Genomic DNA, 14,428 nt, shown 5'->3' on the forward strand with positions numbered 1-14,428 from the left:
GGAAGCCGGTGTCTGCTAACTCGGTTCCATCCGAGGCTGTCGAAGATCATTTCATTACGATGTCAGTTCGGACTCCCATGTCTCTAGATGCATGAGACTTCAAGGCCAATGAACGAGAACTTCACGGACATGCAACTCGGGGAGGTTGATGAGTAATCTAGAAATAGACTCCGAGGCGTCCCGGGTTGTTGGACAGCCATCTCGCTGGCATATCCATATTCGTACCCATTTTCCTGCATCGATATGATCGTTCCTTGCAAAGGGTGCACATGGCTACAATAACAGCGTGTATACAGGTCCGCACGAATACGCATATATATAATTTTGTCCTACTACACGAAACGAAGGCCTTGATGGTTGGACTTGATCAATGCCTAGGTGGTGCGCCAACTATCATCAGTGGCTTTACAGCAACGACAGCGCCTCAAGGCATCTCCGAAGAGAAAGAGCTAGATCCCAATTGAAGAATGCCTGTCATATGAGCTTCCAAGTCCTTCGTCCTCGTCCATTACCTCTGAAGGGTGTATACGGCCAGGGACCTTCTGCATTCCGCCACGCGCATTCTCCTTTCCCGCTCTCTCACATGCCTTTTCATTGGAATACCCTCTTGTTTGGCTAGCCTACTCCCCTTCACCCGGCTTGCCGTTTTGAGTGTAGAAGCAAGGCCCACCCGGAGCTCGCCTGTACAACGCGGTGCCTCTTCCAGCGCCATATCCCAAACGCCCCGGTTCCAGCCCACCGACCCGGTTTGGATGCAGGAAGCAGATAGCAGAAGCAAAGACAGTAGCAAAAAGAAAACGACAAAGACAACCCGTATAAAAGGTGGGAAAACAACTCGGAGTAAATTCAGCACGAAGGACCACTCGGCAATAAAGTGTCATCTTCCCTGTATTCCCTATTTTTGGCCAAGGAAAACACAAAGTAGTGCACACCTCCCGGTCATCCGACCCCCAGTGCACCCGTTCATGGACTCCAGCATCTACTTCTTCATTCGCCTGACTGTGGGAGGCAAGATGGGCGTTTCCTTGGGCGGCGGGATCGAGCTCTGCGACGAAGACGGCGGAGCACTATCGTCCTTGCTCTTCTTCTTCTTCTTCTTCGACGCCTTGGGCGTAGTTTCAGCGGCTGACGGCGAAGAGCGCTTCGTGTGCGGTATTTGGGGCACGGGAACCGGACTTTCCTTGGGAACGTCGACGACAGTGGCGACCGCCGCGTCGGCACCAAAGGAGACTCTCTTGTTCTTCTTCGACTTGGTTGACGAGGCTGGCCGCGCCTGCGGGGTTGGGCTCATCTCCGTCGTCGGGACCACGGCGCCCTTTCTGCTCGAAGTGGGAACCTTGGGAAGCGGGACGGGCGTTGATTTGGTCGCCGACGGAGGCGGCGCATCCTCGCTATCCTGCCCGCGCTTCTGTTTCTTGGTTTTCTTCTTCTCCGCAGAAAGTCCCTCCTTGATCAGCTGGGTGGATGCGGACTCCTCGTCTTCCTCGTCGGCGAGCTTGCGCTTGGACGGTTTCTTGGCCGAAGCACCAGTGGCAGATGCCGCCGCCGTCTTTTGAACGGGCGTGGATGCGACCTGGGAGTTGCGAGGCAACTGTTGGCTAGACGCCGGTGTCTCATTGGAATCGCGTCGCCTCTTCTTGCTCGCCGTGTCCTTCTTCGACTCCTTGGTCGGCAAAGGCAGAGGCGGGGCCTGGGTCATCTCGGTATCCTCCTCTTCTTCATCCGAGCTCGATCCTATGGTCCCCATGGGTTCGCTCGGAGGCACCCCAATGGGTCGATAGCGAACCTGGAGGCCCTTTGGTTGTGGACGGGGTTCATGACTCGGCGGCAAAGGCAACGCGGCGTCTGCAGCGCCGGGAATCTGAATGATGCGCTTGAATTGCATGACGTGGTCTACGTTTTTGGGTACTAGAGAAGCTGTCAAAACAGGGTTCTACTGGGAGGTGAAGGGGAGGAGAAGGGTCATACCAGCTTCGTATCGCGTGCCCTTTGCGTTGGGAATGAGGACTTGGTAGGACGCATTGGTATCTTCTGATAGATTGACGCCGTAGGAGACACCGTCGTGTTCCAAGATGGGGTCTCCATTCCGCGCCTTGTCCATGGGGATTTCGATCTTCTCAATGACATTGATGGGGATGGAGGCTGGCGCGGTGAAGTACCAAAGCTGCTTGCCTTCCATTCTCGCGCGGTTGAAGAACTCGGTGACGTCCTTGCCATCCTCGTCCCCTTGCACAGCTCGAAGCACGAAATCCTTGCCCTCGAAACCTGGGCCGCGCAGGCGTGCTGCGTCGCGCGACTCGGTTATGGCCACCGACTCGTCGGCTTCCTCGGGTTCCGATTCGGAGGAAGAGTCCTGCTGGCGCTCCTTGCGGTTCTTTTGAGAGGTCTCGGTAAGAGTGCTGGTGGTGGTCTTTTTCTTCTGTGATGCCGGCGGTGCCTCGTCCTCGCTTTCGTCACTATCGCTCGTGCTAGTGGAAGAGGAGGGGGAGGAGGAGGTAGTGGTGGTGGTGGTGGTGGTGGTGGTGGTGGTAGCCGACGGTTTGGCAGCAGTAGCCTTTTTACCGTTCATCAAGGACTTGGCCATGCGTTTCGAGTCTGCGTCCTCCTCGCTATCTGTATCGCTCTCCGAATCACCCTCGGAATCGTCTTCGGAATCGCTCTCCGACTCGCTAGCCGAGGATGACGACTCCTCTCGGTCCTTGGCCGTCGGCTTCTTGGATGGCGTTTCACCTTCACTATCGCTAGAATCGGAGGATTCCTCAGAAGTCTCGTCATCCGAGGCTGTAACGCGCTCGTTGGACTTGGACGACTTGTCAACTCCGTTCTTGCCATCCTTCTTCTTCTTCTTGTCGCGTTCCACGTCGCTGTCGGCAACCTCGTCATCCTTGCTGCGCGGGTTGCGCTTGGACGGTGTAATGCCGGCGCGCTGCGCAAGGGCCGGGGTTGAGGGCTCCAAGTTGCCATTGAGGCGCTCGAAGAAGGACGGGTCAAGGGGCGTGCCATCGTCGCTATCACTTTCGTCATCCGATGACGACGAATCATCGTCGTCCAGAGCGTCGAGAACCGCTCTTTTCGAGGCGGCTTTATCCTTGGACTGAACGCGGGATGGAGTACGGGCGGCATCATCGCTTCCCTGCAGCCTGCTCACCATGCTGCTCAGGGAGGCAACGCCATCGAGGACGCGCCGGGCCGCCATGATTGGCGTCTATGCGACTGAAGCGTATGTCGTGTTTTAAAATTCGTAGCTTGTGATTGTAGAGCGGTAGAGCCGTGGTTGACCGTGGAGGGAAGTTGAATTGAATTCTGTGCCTTGTCGCCTGGAGCTTCAAAGTTCGCGACCCGCGGTGCAGAGTAAGAAAAGAAAAAAGTCGTGAAGGTACTGACGCGAGCGGGACGTGGAGGTTGGGTACAGGGATGGCACAGACCAACTGAAAATACGAAAAAATAGGTATCCCTCCAATTGATTGGAGGCAGGCGCAACCGTGACCGTGACTGTCGTCGCGTGGGAAGTGAACTTTCTGTTTCGAGTAAATAGCCTGTCTTAGTCATCGATATTTCGACACCCCACATTGGTTCACACAGGGGTCTCACATCAACCAAAAATCCTCGGACATGGCTCTTGGGCTCTTTGGCTCTTGATGGCACACATGGTCCCTGAATTCATTCCGTACCAAGACAATTGATGTGATCCGAAAGTCCGCTACAATGGCCTCTCCTAAGCGGCGCAAAATCGACACGGCAAGTGCCCAGCGTACGTGTATTACCATCCCCCAGGAAGACAAGCGAGTCGTGAAAAGTCGAGGACATTCATTGCAGACAACAATCTGACCTCTCCACAGCCATGAGTGCGTTCGCTCTGAGGCGTCAACTCCTCTCTGGAACCGGCTCTGCCCCCAGATCGCCCCAGACTCCCGAAGATAGCCCAGCTCCTAGCCCAGAGGCTGCATCTCTTGAGCCCGAAGCCACCGCTGCCGCCAAAGGGAATCGGCGGAAGTCGACGAGGACTAAGGGCTCGTCCAGGCCGTCAGGACCCAAGCCCGCAGTGTCTAGTGGTTCTGAGACGGGGAATTCAGGGAATGGCGTGGCTAATCCTTCTCTTGATCCCAACTCGTCCATTCCCCAGGATGCCGCTGCTTCTTCTGCTGCTACCCAGAGGTGCGAGCCTGTCCCGTCAGCAGCGCTGAGACATCTAGCTCACTGTTGTAGTGTATCGGATTCATCTGTGACAACCCCGCAGGCAGTCACCCAAGTCGTGCAATCCTTCTCTACATTCAAACCCACCAAGCAGAACTCCCGAAGACTGCCAGGAGGCATTCTTCGGCTGCAACTGGGCGAGAGCGAGGTAGGCCCCGCCGTCTTTTACCTCGTTCTGGGTGAATGGATCAACTCACAGTGCTCTAGCGGTTCGTTGTCTTGGGAAGTTTCGGCGTTCGTATCATCGCCGGCGAAGTGAAGGTTGCTGGCGCTCTCTTACAGGCGTCCGAGTCCATCACTTGGATACACGCTTCCCACTGCCACGCCATACCCGTCCTACGCTGCTCCGACGAGACCAGTCTCGAATTGCACCCTCATCCCAGTGCCACGGAACTACGCAGCCTGGAGAGACTGTCCCCTCTATTCAGAGGTCTATGGAACGAACGACCCGCGGCAGCAGCTCGGAACGGCCGACCTGCTGAGCCCTTTCAACTAGTATGTTTCTTGTTCCAAGTTGACACCAGTTGCCTGCTACAATTCTGATCCGAAATTAGATTTACACGTCCAAAGATGCCCCTAAGAAAGCCATTATCCAAGACCTCGTCTCCCCGCCAGCGTGGAATAAGAGAATAGCGGAACTTGTGGCTGGACAAGAAACCAAGTGCCCTGTGGTGCTCATATGCGGTCCGAAATCATCCGGAAAGTCGACGTTTGGTCGGATTCTCTGCAACCGACTCTTGACGTCCACGTCGCGACGCTCGAGGCGATCCCTTTTGCCGGCCGTCGCAGTCCTCGATCTGGACCCAGGGCAACCCGAGTATCATCCAGCAGGAACCATAGGCCTTGTCCATGTGAAAAAGCCCAATTTGAGTCCACCGTTCACTCATCCCGTTCCAGAGGATGCAGCTGCAACGGTCATGAGGTCTCACGCCGTCGCTGCAGTATCCCCGGCGTCCGACCCTGAACTCTACATCGAATGTGCCCTGGACTTGTATCGGCATTACCAACAATCCGCCTTGCGAGGCCGCCCCTTGATCATCAACACCCCCGGCTGGGTTCTCGGGACCGGTCTCGACTTGTTGACGGAATTGACATCCAAACTCGGCCCGACCGACGTTATCTACATGTCGGAAGACGGTCCCAATGAGACGGTTGAGGCTCTCAAGGCGACCGCGAAGGGCAATTTCGGGACGCTCCCGTCCCAGCAGTCCGAATTTACTACCAGGACGGCCATCCACCTACGCGCGATGCAGGCCATGGCCTACTTCCACACGGTACAGCGGCCCGGCTCAGGAGACCTTTCGTGGACTTCTGAACCCTTGGCCGCCATGCCTCCCCTGCAAGTGCGATACTCGGGAGAAAAGCAGGGGATCCTCGGCATCCTGAGTTACGAGCTCCAGCCGTCTGCAGAGCTTCTGGCAGAGACCATCAACGGCTCCATCCTCGCCATTGTCGAGATCGAAGACGCCAAGGCATTCCGAGATCTCTTCCACGGCATCCAGGAGCCTCAATCATCTGGCGACGACAACAACGACGGCGCTATGGATATTGACGAGGACGACGAGGGCAAGAGGTTAGACCTAGCCGCAGCTGTAGGGACGCAGATCGCAAGGACACCAGAGGACATCCCGTTCATCCCGAACCCCGACTCCCGGAGCCTGGACCCCCGCTATTCGCGCAGCCTGGGGCTCGTCCTCCTCCGCGGCATCGACGTCGCAAACCGCTCCCTGCAGGTCCTGACGCCCGTGCCGCTGTCCCTGATCGAGGAGAGCAGGAGAAACGGACGCCATCTCGTGCTCGTCCACGGGAGGTTCGACACGCCCGGATGGGCTTACACGGAGGATGCCTATGCGCAGTCGTTCACCGAGGGTGCCAACGACGAGGGTACCGTGGAAATCGCCGATGGTGACACGGACAGTGACGATTCGGCTGACGAGCCTGAAAAGCTGGAGGAAAGGACTGATTTTGCAACGCCGTGGGTCGAGGTGCTACGGGGAAGCGAGAAGAGGCCGGTAGGGTCCAGGGTTTGGAGGGTACGCAGGGATCTAGGGAAGGCTGGGCCGGGGGGCGGTGATTGAGCCGCCAGTTCAGTTCGCGGACATAATCGAAACAGTCGAGGTCGACGAAGCCGTAACCGTCAAGAGCATCGAGGCTGCTTGGCCGGCAATCTACCGGATCGGACTCTTACCTCTTGACCCTTTGATGGACTCTTTAGTCTTTGTTCTCGCAACACAATCGTGTTGTATGCGATCCGTCGAGGAACAATCTCCTTGTTCCGGGATCAACAATGATATTACAGGTCTCCTTTGTTGTTCAAGCGCGAATTCGATGCTCTCCACCCAAAGGCATCAGGTCTATATAAGAGCCTGGCCGTTCCTATCTACCTAACAACCCTAGCTCCATCATCACAGCATACAAATCAGTCAGCGATTTATACATCAAGGTCAGTCTCCCCTTTTCTTCTTGTTTTTCGACTTACATACAGTTAGCACCAAACCCCTTATCCTCTACCACTCTACATTCGAATGTCCCCGCCTAGCATGATACCCTCCTACGACATTCTATCCCGGCGGGACAATGACGACGAGAATACTCATCAGCGCCACATCACCACCATCTACTACCTATCCATCACACTCGCCCCCGCCATCGTCGCCCTCCTACTCATCATCCTGTTCCTCTGCATCTGGCGCCGCCGCGCAGCCAAGTTCTACCTGCAACAGCGCGAGGAATGGGACAGCGAGCGTTCCATCCACAGAGGCCAAGTCAAGTCACTCAACCGCCGGCTCCAGTGCTGCACATGCGACCCAGTCCTGCCGTGGGAAGACCGCGGCCGCAACGCCAACCCCCAGCAGGGAGGTCGCGGAAACGACTCCGCGCCTCGTGTGCAGCTCACCCACATGTCCGGTGGCGACGGGACGCATCTGACCTTCATGCGGGACTCTTTCGATTTCGCACCGCCTCGCTTCGCCGAGGGCGCAGACCAAGAAGGGGCTTTTGTCGTCGGCGAGGATGGGCCCGGCGAGTCTGATATCGGGGAACAGGCTTCCTCGGCCCGTCCGGCGCAGTCGCTTCCCCCTTCCCGCCAGCAAAATGTCTCGTATAACGTCGCTCCCTCGCCTGGTTTCCCTGCTTCGCCGTCTAGCACCGCCTCCGGTCGCCATGACTATGTATCGGAGACTTTCGGGGCGAGACCCGCTCCGTTTCGTTCGTTCGACAATCGGAAAATCGCCTGAAGCGGCGTCATGCCTGCGAGCCAACAAGCCGACTCGGGGTCGATATCAGCCTCCGCCAGGATCTAACCTAGCTTATAACATCCACGAAGAGTGGCGCAAGAGAACGAAAGGGATACCAAGGTAAGCACGTCCTAACCTAATAAGAGAGTCTTTTATTTATATCATGTTCCCATCATCCTTGTCCATGTTTACCTGTTTCGCTGTTTCCCAGCTCCTTACATGCTCATCACGTAGTGCCTTATTTTCATCCCTGCATTTCGCAGTCGTATTTCTTGATCTTTTTGATCTCCCGTGGTCGCACTGAACCACTGTAGATTATATCTACCGCTGCCAGCCTGCGAGTTCTGACATGCTAATTCTGTCGACCCTTTTATCCTCAGCGTGAGAAGTGCTTTGACAGCCTCGATCTAGACAGACGAAGAACTATGTTTATGTGCCAAACTCGGGAATCCAATGGTCAAATACCGTAACGCCTGTCCATCCCCCCTTTGCGAGACATCTTATGCAGATTTCGCGCCATCCGAAAACACGGCCGCTGGAAACACGGCAACCCCCGTCAGAACCCACATTAGAAGAACTTGCCCTTGATACTGCCCAGAACCAAGTTCCTCTTCTGCTGGCTCACAAATTTATTGACGTCCTCCGCCCACCCTTGGCTCTGGTTCTGCAGGCTCTCCATGCTGTCGCCCACAATGTTGAGCTTCTCGGCCCGCTCGTTGAGCTGCCGCGCCAGGTAATCGCCCCATCCCTCGTTGCTGGGCCCCGCGCGGCTGCTCGATCCCGCCGCCGTCCCCGAACCTCCAGACCGGGCCGCCCGCTGCTCGGCCGCCGCCGCCGCCACCATGCGCTTGCTCGGAGGTCGGTCCGGGGCAATGAGGATGTCGAGGTCGGTCGGCGAGACGTACTGCGTGCCTGACAGCCACTGAATGCTGGAGATGGTCGGCCGCACCGGCGTGACTAGATCCGGGTTGATCATGACGTCCAGGCTGGGCGGCAGGGGCTGGCCCGCGCCCCAGGCAGAGAGCATCGCAATCTCGCTGGGTCCGGTCCAGCCGAAGATGCTGCTGGTCTGGGTGACCACAGCGTTGGTGGTGCGAGTCGGGTCGAGCATGGGCAATGTGACGCTGTTGAGCTCCTTGAGGCCGGGAATGGAAAAGGCGCGAGCGGTACGGTCGCCAAAGACGCCGACAATGGCGACGCCTTGGAGGTCGACCTCGGTCACGCTGGCCGCATCGCATAGGGCATCGTCGAAAGATTTAGACGCGCCTTTCCCTGTAGCGGGTTTGAAGATGCGAACCTCACTCTGCGTCACTGGGGAACGGTTAGCTGTTAACCACACCAACGAAACGACTCAATGTTTTTAAGTAATACTGTTCCTTACCTACAACAAGAACACCGTTGACCTGGTGACCATCACGGAGACCCGCAACGATGGGCCCCGTGGCAGACGCAGGCTTCCCGGTGTCGGCGACGATGGGGCACAGCGAGACGACCTTGCCGTCAAACTGTTGCACACCGACATATTTCGCCGTGTACCCGTCCTTGGCCGGAAGCAGCTTGAGGGTGGCAACCCTGCCCAGGTTCGTCCCGACAAAGCAGCAAATGCTCGAGTAGCTGTCGCCCTCGAGAGTCATGACGGAAAACTCGACAGCAACAGGCCATTCCTTGGCCCCCGAGGAACTGGACGAGCTCTTGAGGAAAGACGATCGCTTCTCCTGCTTCGCAAACTCGGAGATGGACCCCTTGAAAATAACGGCGGGCCCTCGGAGGTCGATGATGCTGAAGAGACCACCTTCGGACCCGGCCGCGACGAATCCCACGTCGGATACGCACAGGGCCGTAATGGGACCCTGGGCCATGTCGTACAGAGTCAAGGGTTGCAGGCCTTCTTTCAGGGGAGGCTCGGTCCTCGACCTGATGTCCGTCAGGCCACCGGGATTGCGTTGCAATGGTTCCGACTGATCCCTGCCGTGGGTCCTGTTGACACCCCATCTGTATATGACGACCTCTCCCGTTCTGGTGCCGGCGGCGAACTCGCCCGTGCCGGCAGCCATGTGCATTGCGGTGACTTGGACATCGTCGAACCGACCGACGGCCCGGGCAACGTCTACCTGTAATACGAGGGGGTTCTCGATCTCATCGGCATGGCCGGCATCCCAGATGCGCACGGTACCATCGCCGTGAGCTACTTGCAGGATCGAACGGCCCTGGTATTTCTTGGACGGCATGTTGGCCGCTGCACCGCCTTTGAGGATAGGCTCCCCCTGGTTCCGCTTCTCGGTCATGCCCAGCCACCGGCCGCGGTCGAGCGTCTGCACATTGAACCTCGAGACATAGGGGTGGACAAACGACACGGAGGGGTGAAGCTGGTTTGTGGGGTTGATGGGATAGCCCGAAGGGAAGCTCATGGTGATAAGTTCTCCCGAGGTCAGGAGGCAGATAACGGCGATGGGGTCGTGGGCGCCGGCGTAGTGCGGTGAAGTTCGCGGGATGAGAAGAAAATCGGCAACCTGGGCACCGGGCGGGGTCGGTAGGATGGACTGGCGCTTTCCTTCGAAATGGTCCTGGAGGACCTGCCACGAGGACGTGGCGTAGACCGGGGTAGGGCCGAAGTCGATGAAGGTCAAGCCTTTCTGGGGGGAGTCGGGCGACTGACCGCCGGCCACCAACAGCCCGGTGTCGTCCGAATTGGCCTTGCAGCACCAGGCAATGCGCGCATAAGGGTCGTTGAGGGCGGCCGGAGCAGAGTTGGGACCCGGCTTGTGAACGTTGGTGGTGTCCAAGGTCCTGGCGGAAAGCACCCTGCCCTCCTTGGGGTCCCAGAAGACCAAACTCCCATCGTCGTGGGCGGTCAAGACGAAGGCGCCGGACGGGTGCCACAGGGCATGGGTCAACCTCGGCTTGCGCACCGAGTCGACGCCGGCGCCCGTGCCTCCGGGAGCGCCGGGCGGAAGCACGTACTCGAAGAACTTGGTGGGGAGATTATGTTTGAAGGAATAGATGACGGCGCCGGTGTTGTAGCCGATCAAGAGCTTGCCGATATCGGTGGGGTGCAGAGCCATACAGACGAGGGTGACGGCCCGGGCGCTCGGATCATGCTCGGGCCAAAAGTTGGGCAGGCGGAAGGTGGTGGCGGTCCTCTCCCTGTCGAGGTCGTAGGCCAGGACCTCGCCGCTGGACAGACCCAGGAAGGCCCAGTCGAGCAGCGGGTCGGTGACGAGGGAGACGACGCTGCCGGTGATGATTTGGCCGGCGATGCGCTTGCCCGAGTCGAGGTCCCATATGGCCAGGTCGTTCTTGACGTCCAGGGTGACGAGGCGGTTGGCGGCGAACCGAAGAGCGCGGAAGGAGGTCGGCCTCTGCGGCTCGAGGGTTTTGGAGACGCGGGTGTGGCCGAAGACGAAGACTTTCCCGGGGCCGAACTGAGATTCGTTGGTGCCGATGGCAAGGAGGGACTGGATGGGGTCATAGGCCAAGCAGCTGTTTTTGTGTGGCGGGCGCAGGTTGACGGCATCTTGTCAGCAACGGTGACCTTGTCTCCCCTCTCTGTATTTCTCATTCTTTGCAGAGGATGGGCACGATAATCCTATGGGATTCGAGCGGTGGGGACCTACCTGATCTGCGAGTTGATGCCGTATCTAGCCTGGTCATCAGGTGCGAAGAGCTCGGGTACGATGCCGGCAGACAGGTCATGCTGCATGCCTGTCTGCTTCCCTCGCAAGAATGCCGACGCCATGTTGGTCAGCTATGCTTGTTCGGTAGTTGTGGTGATGTTGGTGGTCTGGACGAAGGAATAGAAGCTCACCAACTGACAGCTGTAGTGTACGTACGTTGTACTTCAGAGGGTTACGTCAGCTCTTGGGGTCCCCTAATCTCGAATTCCCCGCACTGGCTTGGCGGCGGGGCTTCGTGACTCTTGAGCAAGCGTTGTATGTACACCTCCGCCGGGGTTTTAAAGGTTAGTTTATGACTTCGCCCCACAACCTAACCCTTCATTGGATCATACCGCAGATCGGTATCTTCCCATATAAATTTGTATAGAGAGGTATATCTGATCATGACGATATGAGTGACGTTAATAAGAGACAGGATGATAATTGAAGCTATCACCATGGTTCTGGATAGAGAGCCGGATTAAGGGCGAGTATCGATACTTTAATGGATAGGAAGGGAAGAGCTTAGAGTAGCTATTAGAGCTGCTTAGGACGACGCACTTAACGCGGGCTTTTTAGAGGCTTTAGTTCGTAAAATGCCTTACCGTTCATAGCAGGTTATTAGAAGGGGATAGGGGAGATACAGACTTGAGACTGATGATGATGGTGTTGAGCGGAGGAAATACGATATTAGCTTAAGTATAAATACTTACGATCACTAGCAAAGTATATATAAAAGTAAGTACCTGTACCTGCGGGTCGATTTGTGGGCCCCGACCAGTCATCTTTATTTGTATACGAGCTAACCTTTAAAACCCCGGCGGAGGTGTAGTGTACATACATGTACATAGCAGGTAACTACCTAGGTAGGTACTGAGGGACAGTTCCGGCGTTCCAAGGCCGGAACCGTCACGGCGTGAGGATGCGACTCCTGGGCCGCAGGCTCCGACATGTGCCTCCACCTACCGAGAGAGCCGGCCGTACGTGTCCGGCGGCTAATTCCATCTCAACGTGGGCGGAGGCCCGATTCTGGAAAGAAAAGAAGAATAAAAGCAGAAAAGAAATTATAATCGGGATATGTCGGGACATTGGACTGGGGTTCAAGGGACACAGCCACACGAACGACCTACCTATGACAGAAGAAAGGAGAAGGGGTGTTTGTTCGGCTCCGGCTCATCATGCGATCGTCCTGTCCTCCGCATAACGTGTGCAACGATCGCTTAGATAATCAGCACCTAGAGGAGCGGAAGCGTGCTATCGTCGTGGAAACTCTCTAAACGCGTTTACCAAAGCCTCTGAACTTTGGGCCAGACTTCCATCGTCAATAGTGAGCGACCATCCTCTCCCAACTACCAGAACCAAGGACTACGACATCCAGGCTCGAACTTGTTTCTCGCACCAAGTAGAAACACCCCTTCCGATAGAGCTCCAGTTCCTCTGTGCCGTCAACCTGGGCTGGTAGGAAGCGAAGCGAGTCATTTGAGAGAGTGGAAGCGCCGTCATTATCATGCGCAAAAACAGCCACATCTCAGAGGAACGAGTGCCAAGTACGAAGTACAACCGGCGAAATTAGGCGGGGCGCGGCCCCGCCGCCGCTTTCCTAATCGGGTTGGGTGGATGACAAAGACCGGCACGGTACTTCGTCACATCTCACGTCGGGCTCCTCTAGGTTATTAGTTTGGGCTGCAACGAGGGAGCGACCGTTGGTACGGATAATTATCCGAAACTAGCCCTTGAAAGCAATTCCTACCCCAAAATCTCCGCAGACTTTGATGGGCATGTGAAGGTGATTCTCTAGCCCTCAGTAAGTCGACACAACTGTATATATGTAACACTTCTCATTGTTCCTTGAGCGTAGTTGAACGGCCGTGAAATCCCCGACGGGCAAATACCAGAGTTGTTGTATGTTTGTCACCTACAACGTACGTTGTACGTTCATATAGGCTCTCCAAGTTCTCAAACACGGAAGGCTGGAGTGCTGGTCCCTGGAAATACTTATTCGTGCGTACAACGACCTGTGTGAGACTTGACCAGGGTGCTGACCGAACTCCCAAATCGGATACCGCCTTGCAAATTGCCCGAGAGCACTGCCAGCCCTGATTGTCTCAAGTGACCTCTGTAGCTAATCACGAGGACTACACTATCACGGGTATGTTTAGCTCGTTTCTTCTAGTATCTATGTAGGTAAGTCTAGTGCATCGAGAACGGTTCTCTTCTCCACCTCGCCTTCACCTAGGTAGCGGAGGATGATAGCAAAGTGTACCGGCATCTCGGCCGAGCCTTAGCTAAACGCCCGGCGCCACGGCGGATGTGGAGAGTTGGACGAGCTACCAAGTACAACGTACCAACGTTAACGTACGTTGTACCTGACGACTTGAGCATTCAAACCTTGTCCACTGGCAATCTGTTTTCCATATTTAATATACAGGTACCGGAGGACGGCTGATGACGCCGAGATACCCTAATCAAAGACGAGAGAAAAAGTCGGTTTATGTAGCATGGCATGCCGGACTTGGCATGACGGCCGGGTACGTACGTTGTACAATCGTACCGTACTGCGCATAATTCCGTACCTGAATCAATTAATCGAATCCTAGGGCTCTCCTAGGGCTTCGCATGCATGCGATCATCTAGCATACGGCGTGCGCCGTCGCAGAGCTCATCATTGTACGCAATGCAATGTCTGATAGCTGTCCGAGCCCATTGTCCAATTATTCCTCCCCCGCCGTGCAAGGATCGGGAATGTACGGGCTGTGAAGACCGTCGTCGTCCAATACCATCTAGTACCTTCCCGGCCTTGCCCCGCGAGTTCCCGCCTTGGGATTGAGATTGAGGGATAAAACGAGGCTGTGAGAGGTTTTGAGGCGGGCGAGGCGTAAGAAGTCCACAACGTAGTTCTGTAAGGCAATATCTCATGTACTCGGGAGTGACGACATATATGGGCTCTCTGGTCAATGGACTTGTATCGTCGCCCCCCAATTCCTTCCATTCACCTTGCGCCCTAGGGCCATGATGACGCGAACGTCGACCGCGAGGCCACAAACTTGGCGTTTCGGCCAAACTCGTGACGGGGAACGGGAAGTGTATCCGTATATGTGGCACAAGGAATGGAAGGCGCAGTCAGGGTTCTAGCCTGGCATCGGGCGCTAATGACAGCCCGCATTCGAAGACCAGATGGTAACCCTGTTACCTATCACATACGTTGTATGTATTCGCATGTCGCACCGGCGACACTGCTCGTCGCCGCACTTGATTCCTGCCAAAAAAGACGAAAAAAAAAAAAAAGACAAAAGCCAAGGGGCCCCATGAAGAACCGCCGAGATAATTGGCTTACCCTGGAGAGAG

At 56.3% G+C, this 14,428-nt stretch overlaps 5 protein-coding genes across 5 annotated transcripts; 2 read left to right on the forward strand and 3 right to left on the reverse strand.

The window, feature by feature from the left end:
• Positions 1-286: 286 nt before the first annotated feature.
• ACRALDRAFT_1083693 (uncharacterized protein) lies at positions 287-3,196 on the reverse strand (the record flags this gene model as incomplete). The annotated part of the gene is made up of 2 exons (XM_071019491.1): positions 287-1,908; positions 1,969-3,196. 2 exons carry the CDS (start codon positions 3,194-3,196, stop codon positions 980-982), a joined length of 2,157 nt encoding a protein of 718 aa, XP_070871167.1. The 3' UTR covers positions 287-979.
• Positions 3,197-4,637: 1,441 nt separating this feature from the next.
• On the forward strand, positions 4,638-6,500 carry ACRALDRAFT_1078199 (uncharacterized protein). The gene is made up of 2 exons (XM_071018739.1): positions 4,638-4,689; positions 4,749-6,500. Exon 2 carries the CDS (start codon positions 5,112-5,114, stop codon positions 6,270-6,272), a length of 1,161 nt encoding a protein of 386 aa, XP_070871168.1. The 5' UTR covers positions 4,638-4,689; positions 4,749-5,111; the 3' UTR covers positions 6,273-6,500.
• Positions 6,501-7,487: 987 nt separating this feature from the next.
• On the reverse strand, positions 7,488-11,209 carry ACRALDRAFT_1045302 (uncharacterized protein). The gene is made up of 3 exons (XM_071015392.1): positions 11,045-11,209; positions 8,812-10,910; positions 7,488-8,741 (listed from the first exon to the last, which is right to left on the reverse strand). Exons 1-3 carry the CDS (start codon positions 11,164-11,166, stop codon positions 7,999-8,001), a joined length of 2,964 nt encoding a protein of 987 aa, XP_070871169.1. The 5' UTR covers positions 11,167-11,209; the 3' UTR covers positions 7,488-7,998.
• Positions 11,210-11,924: 715 nt separating this feature from the next.
• ACRALDRAFT_213615 (uncharacterized protein) lies at positions 11,925-13,196 on the forward strand (the record flags this gene model as incomplete). Its single annotated transcript, XM_071024111.1, has 10 exons — positions 11,925-11,937; positions 12,005-12,094; positions 12,189-12,288; positions 12,395-12,541; positions 12,578-12,623; positions 12,710-12,737; positions 12,781-12,863; positions 12,942-12,979; positions 13,027-13,058; positions 13,108-13,196. 10 exons carry the CDS (start codon positions 11,925-11,927, stop codon positions 13,194-13,196), a joined length of 666 nt encoding a protein of 221 aa, XP_070871170.1.
• A 172-nt stretch (positions 13,197-13,368) lies between these two features.
• Positions 13,369-14,390, reverse strand: ACRALDRAFT_213616 (uncharacterized protein; the record flags this gene model as incomplete). The annotated part of the gene is made up of 7 exons (XM_071024112.1): positions 13,369-13,410; positions 13,443-13,471; positions 13,516-13,656; positions 13,723-14,084; positions 14,107-14,273; positions 14,309-14,331; positions 14,372-14,390. 7 exons carry the CDS (start codon positions 14,388-14,390, stop codon positions 13,369-13,371), a joined length of 783 nt encoding a protein of 260 aa, XP_070871171.1.
• Between the last annotated feature and the right edge of the window lie 38 nt (positions 14,391-14,428).

This window comes from Sodiomyces alcalophilus, assembly GCF_042370955.1.
Source record: "Sodiomyces alcalophilus JCM 7366 unplaced genomic scaffold ACRALscaffold_10, whole genome shotgun sequence".
Lineage (NCBI taxonomy): Eukaryota > Fungi > Ascomycota > Sordariomycetes > Glomerellales > Plectosphaerellaceae > Sodiomyces > Sodiomyces alcalophilus.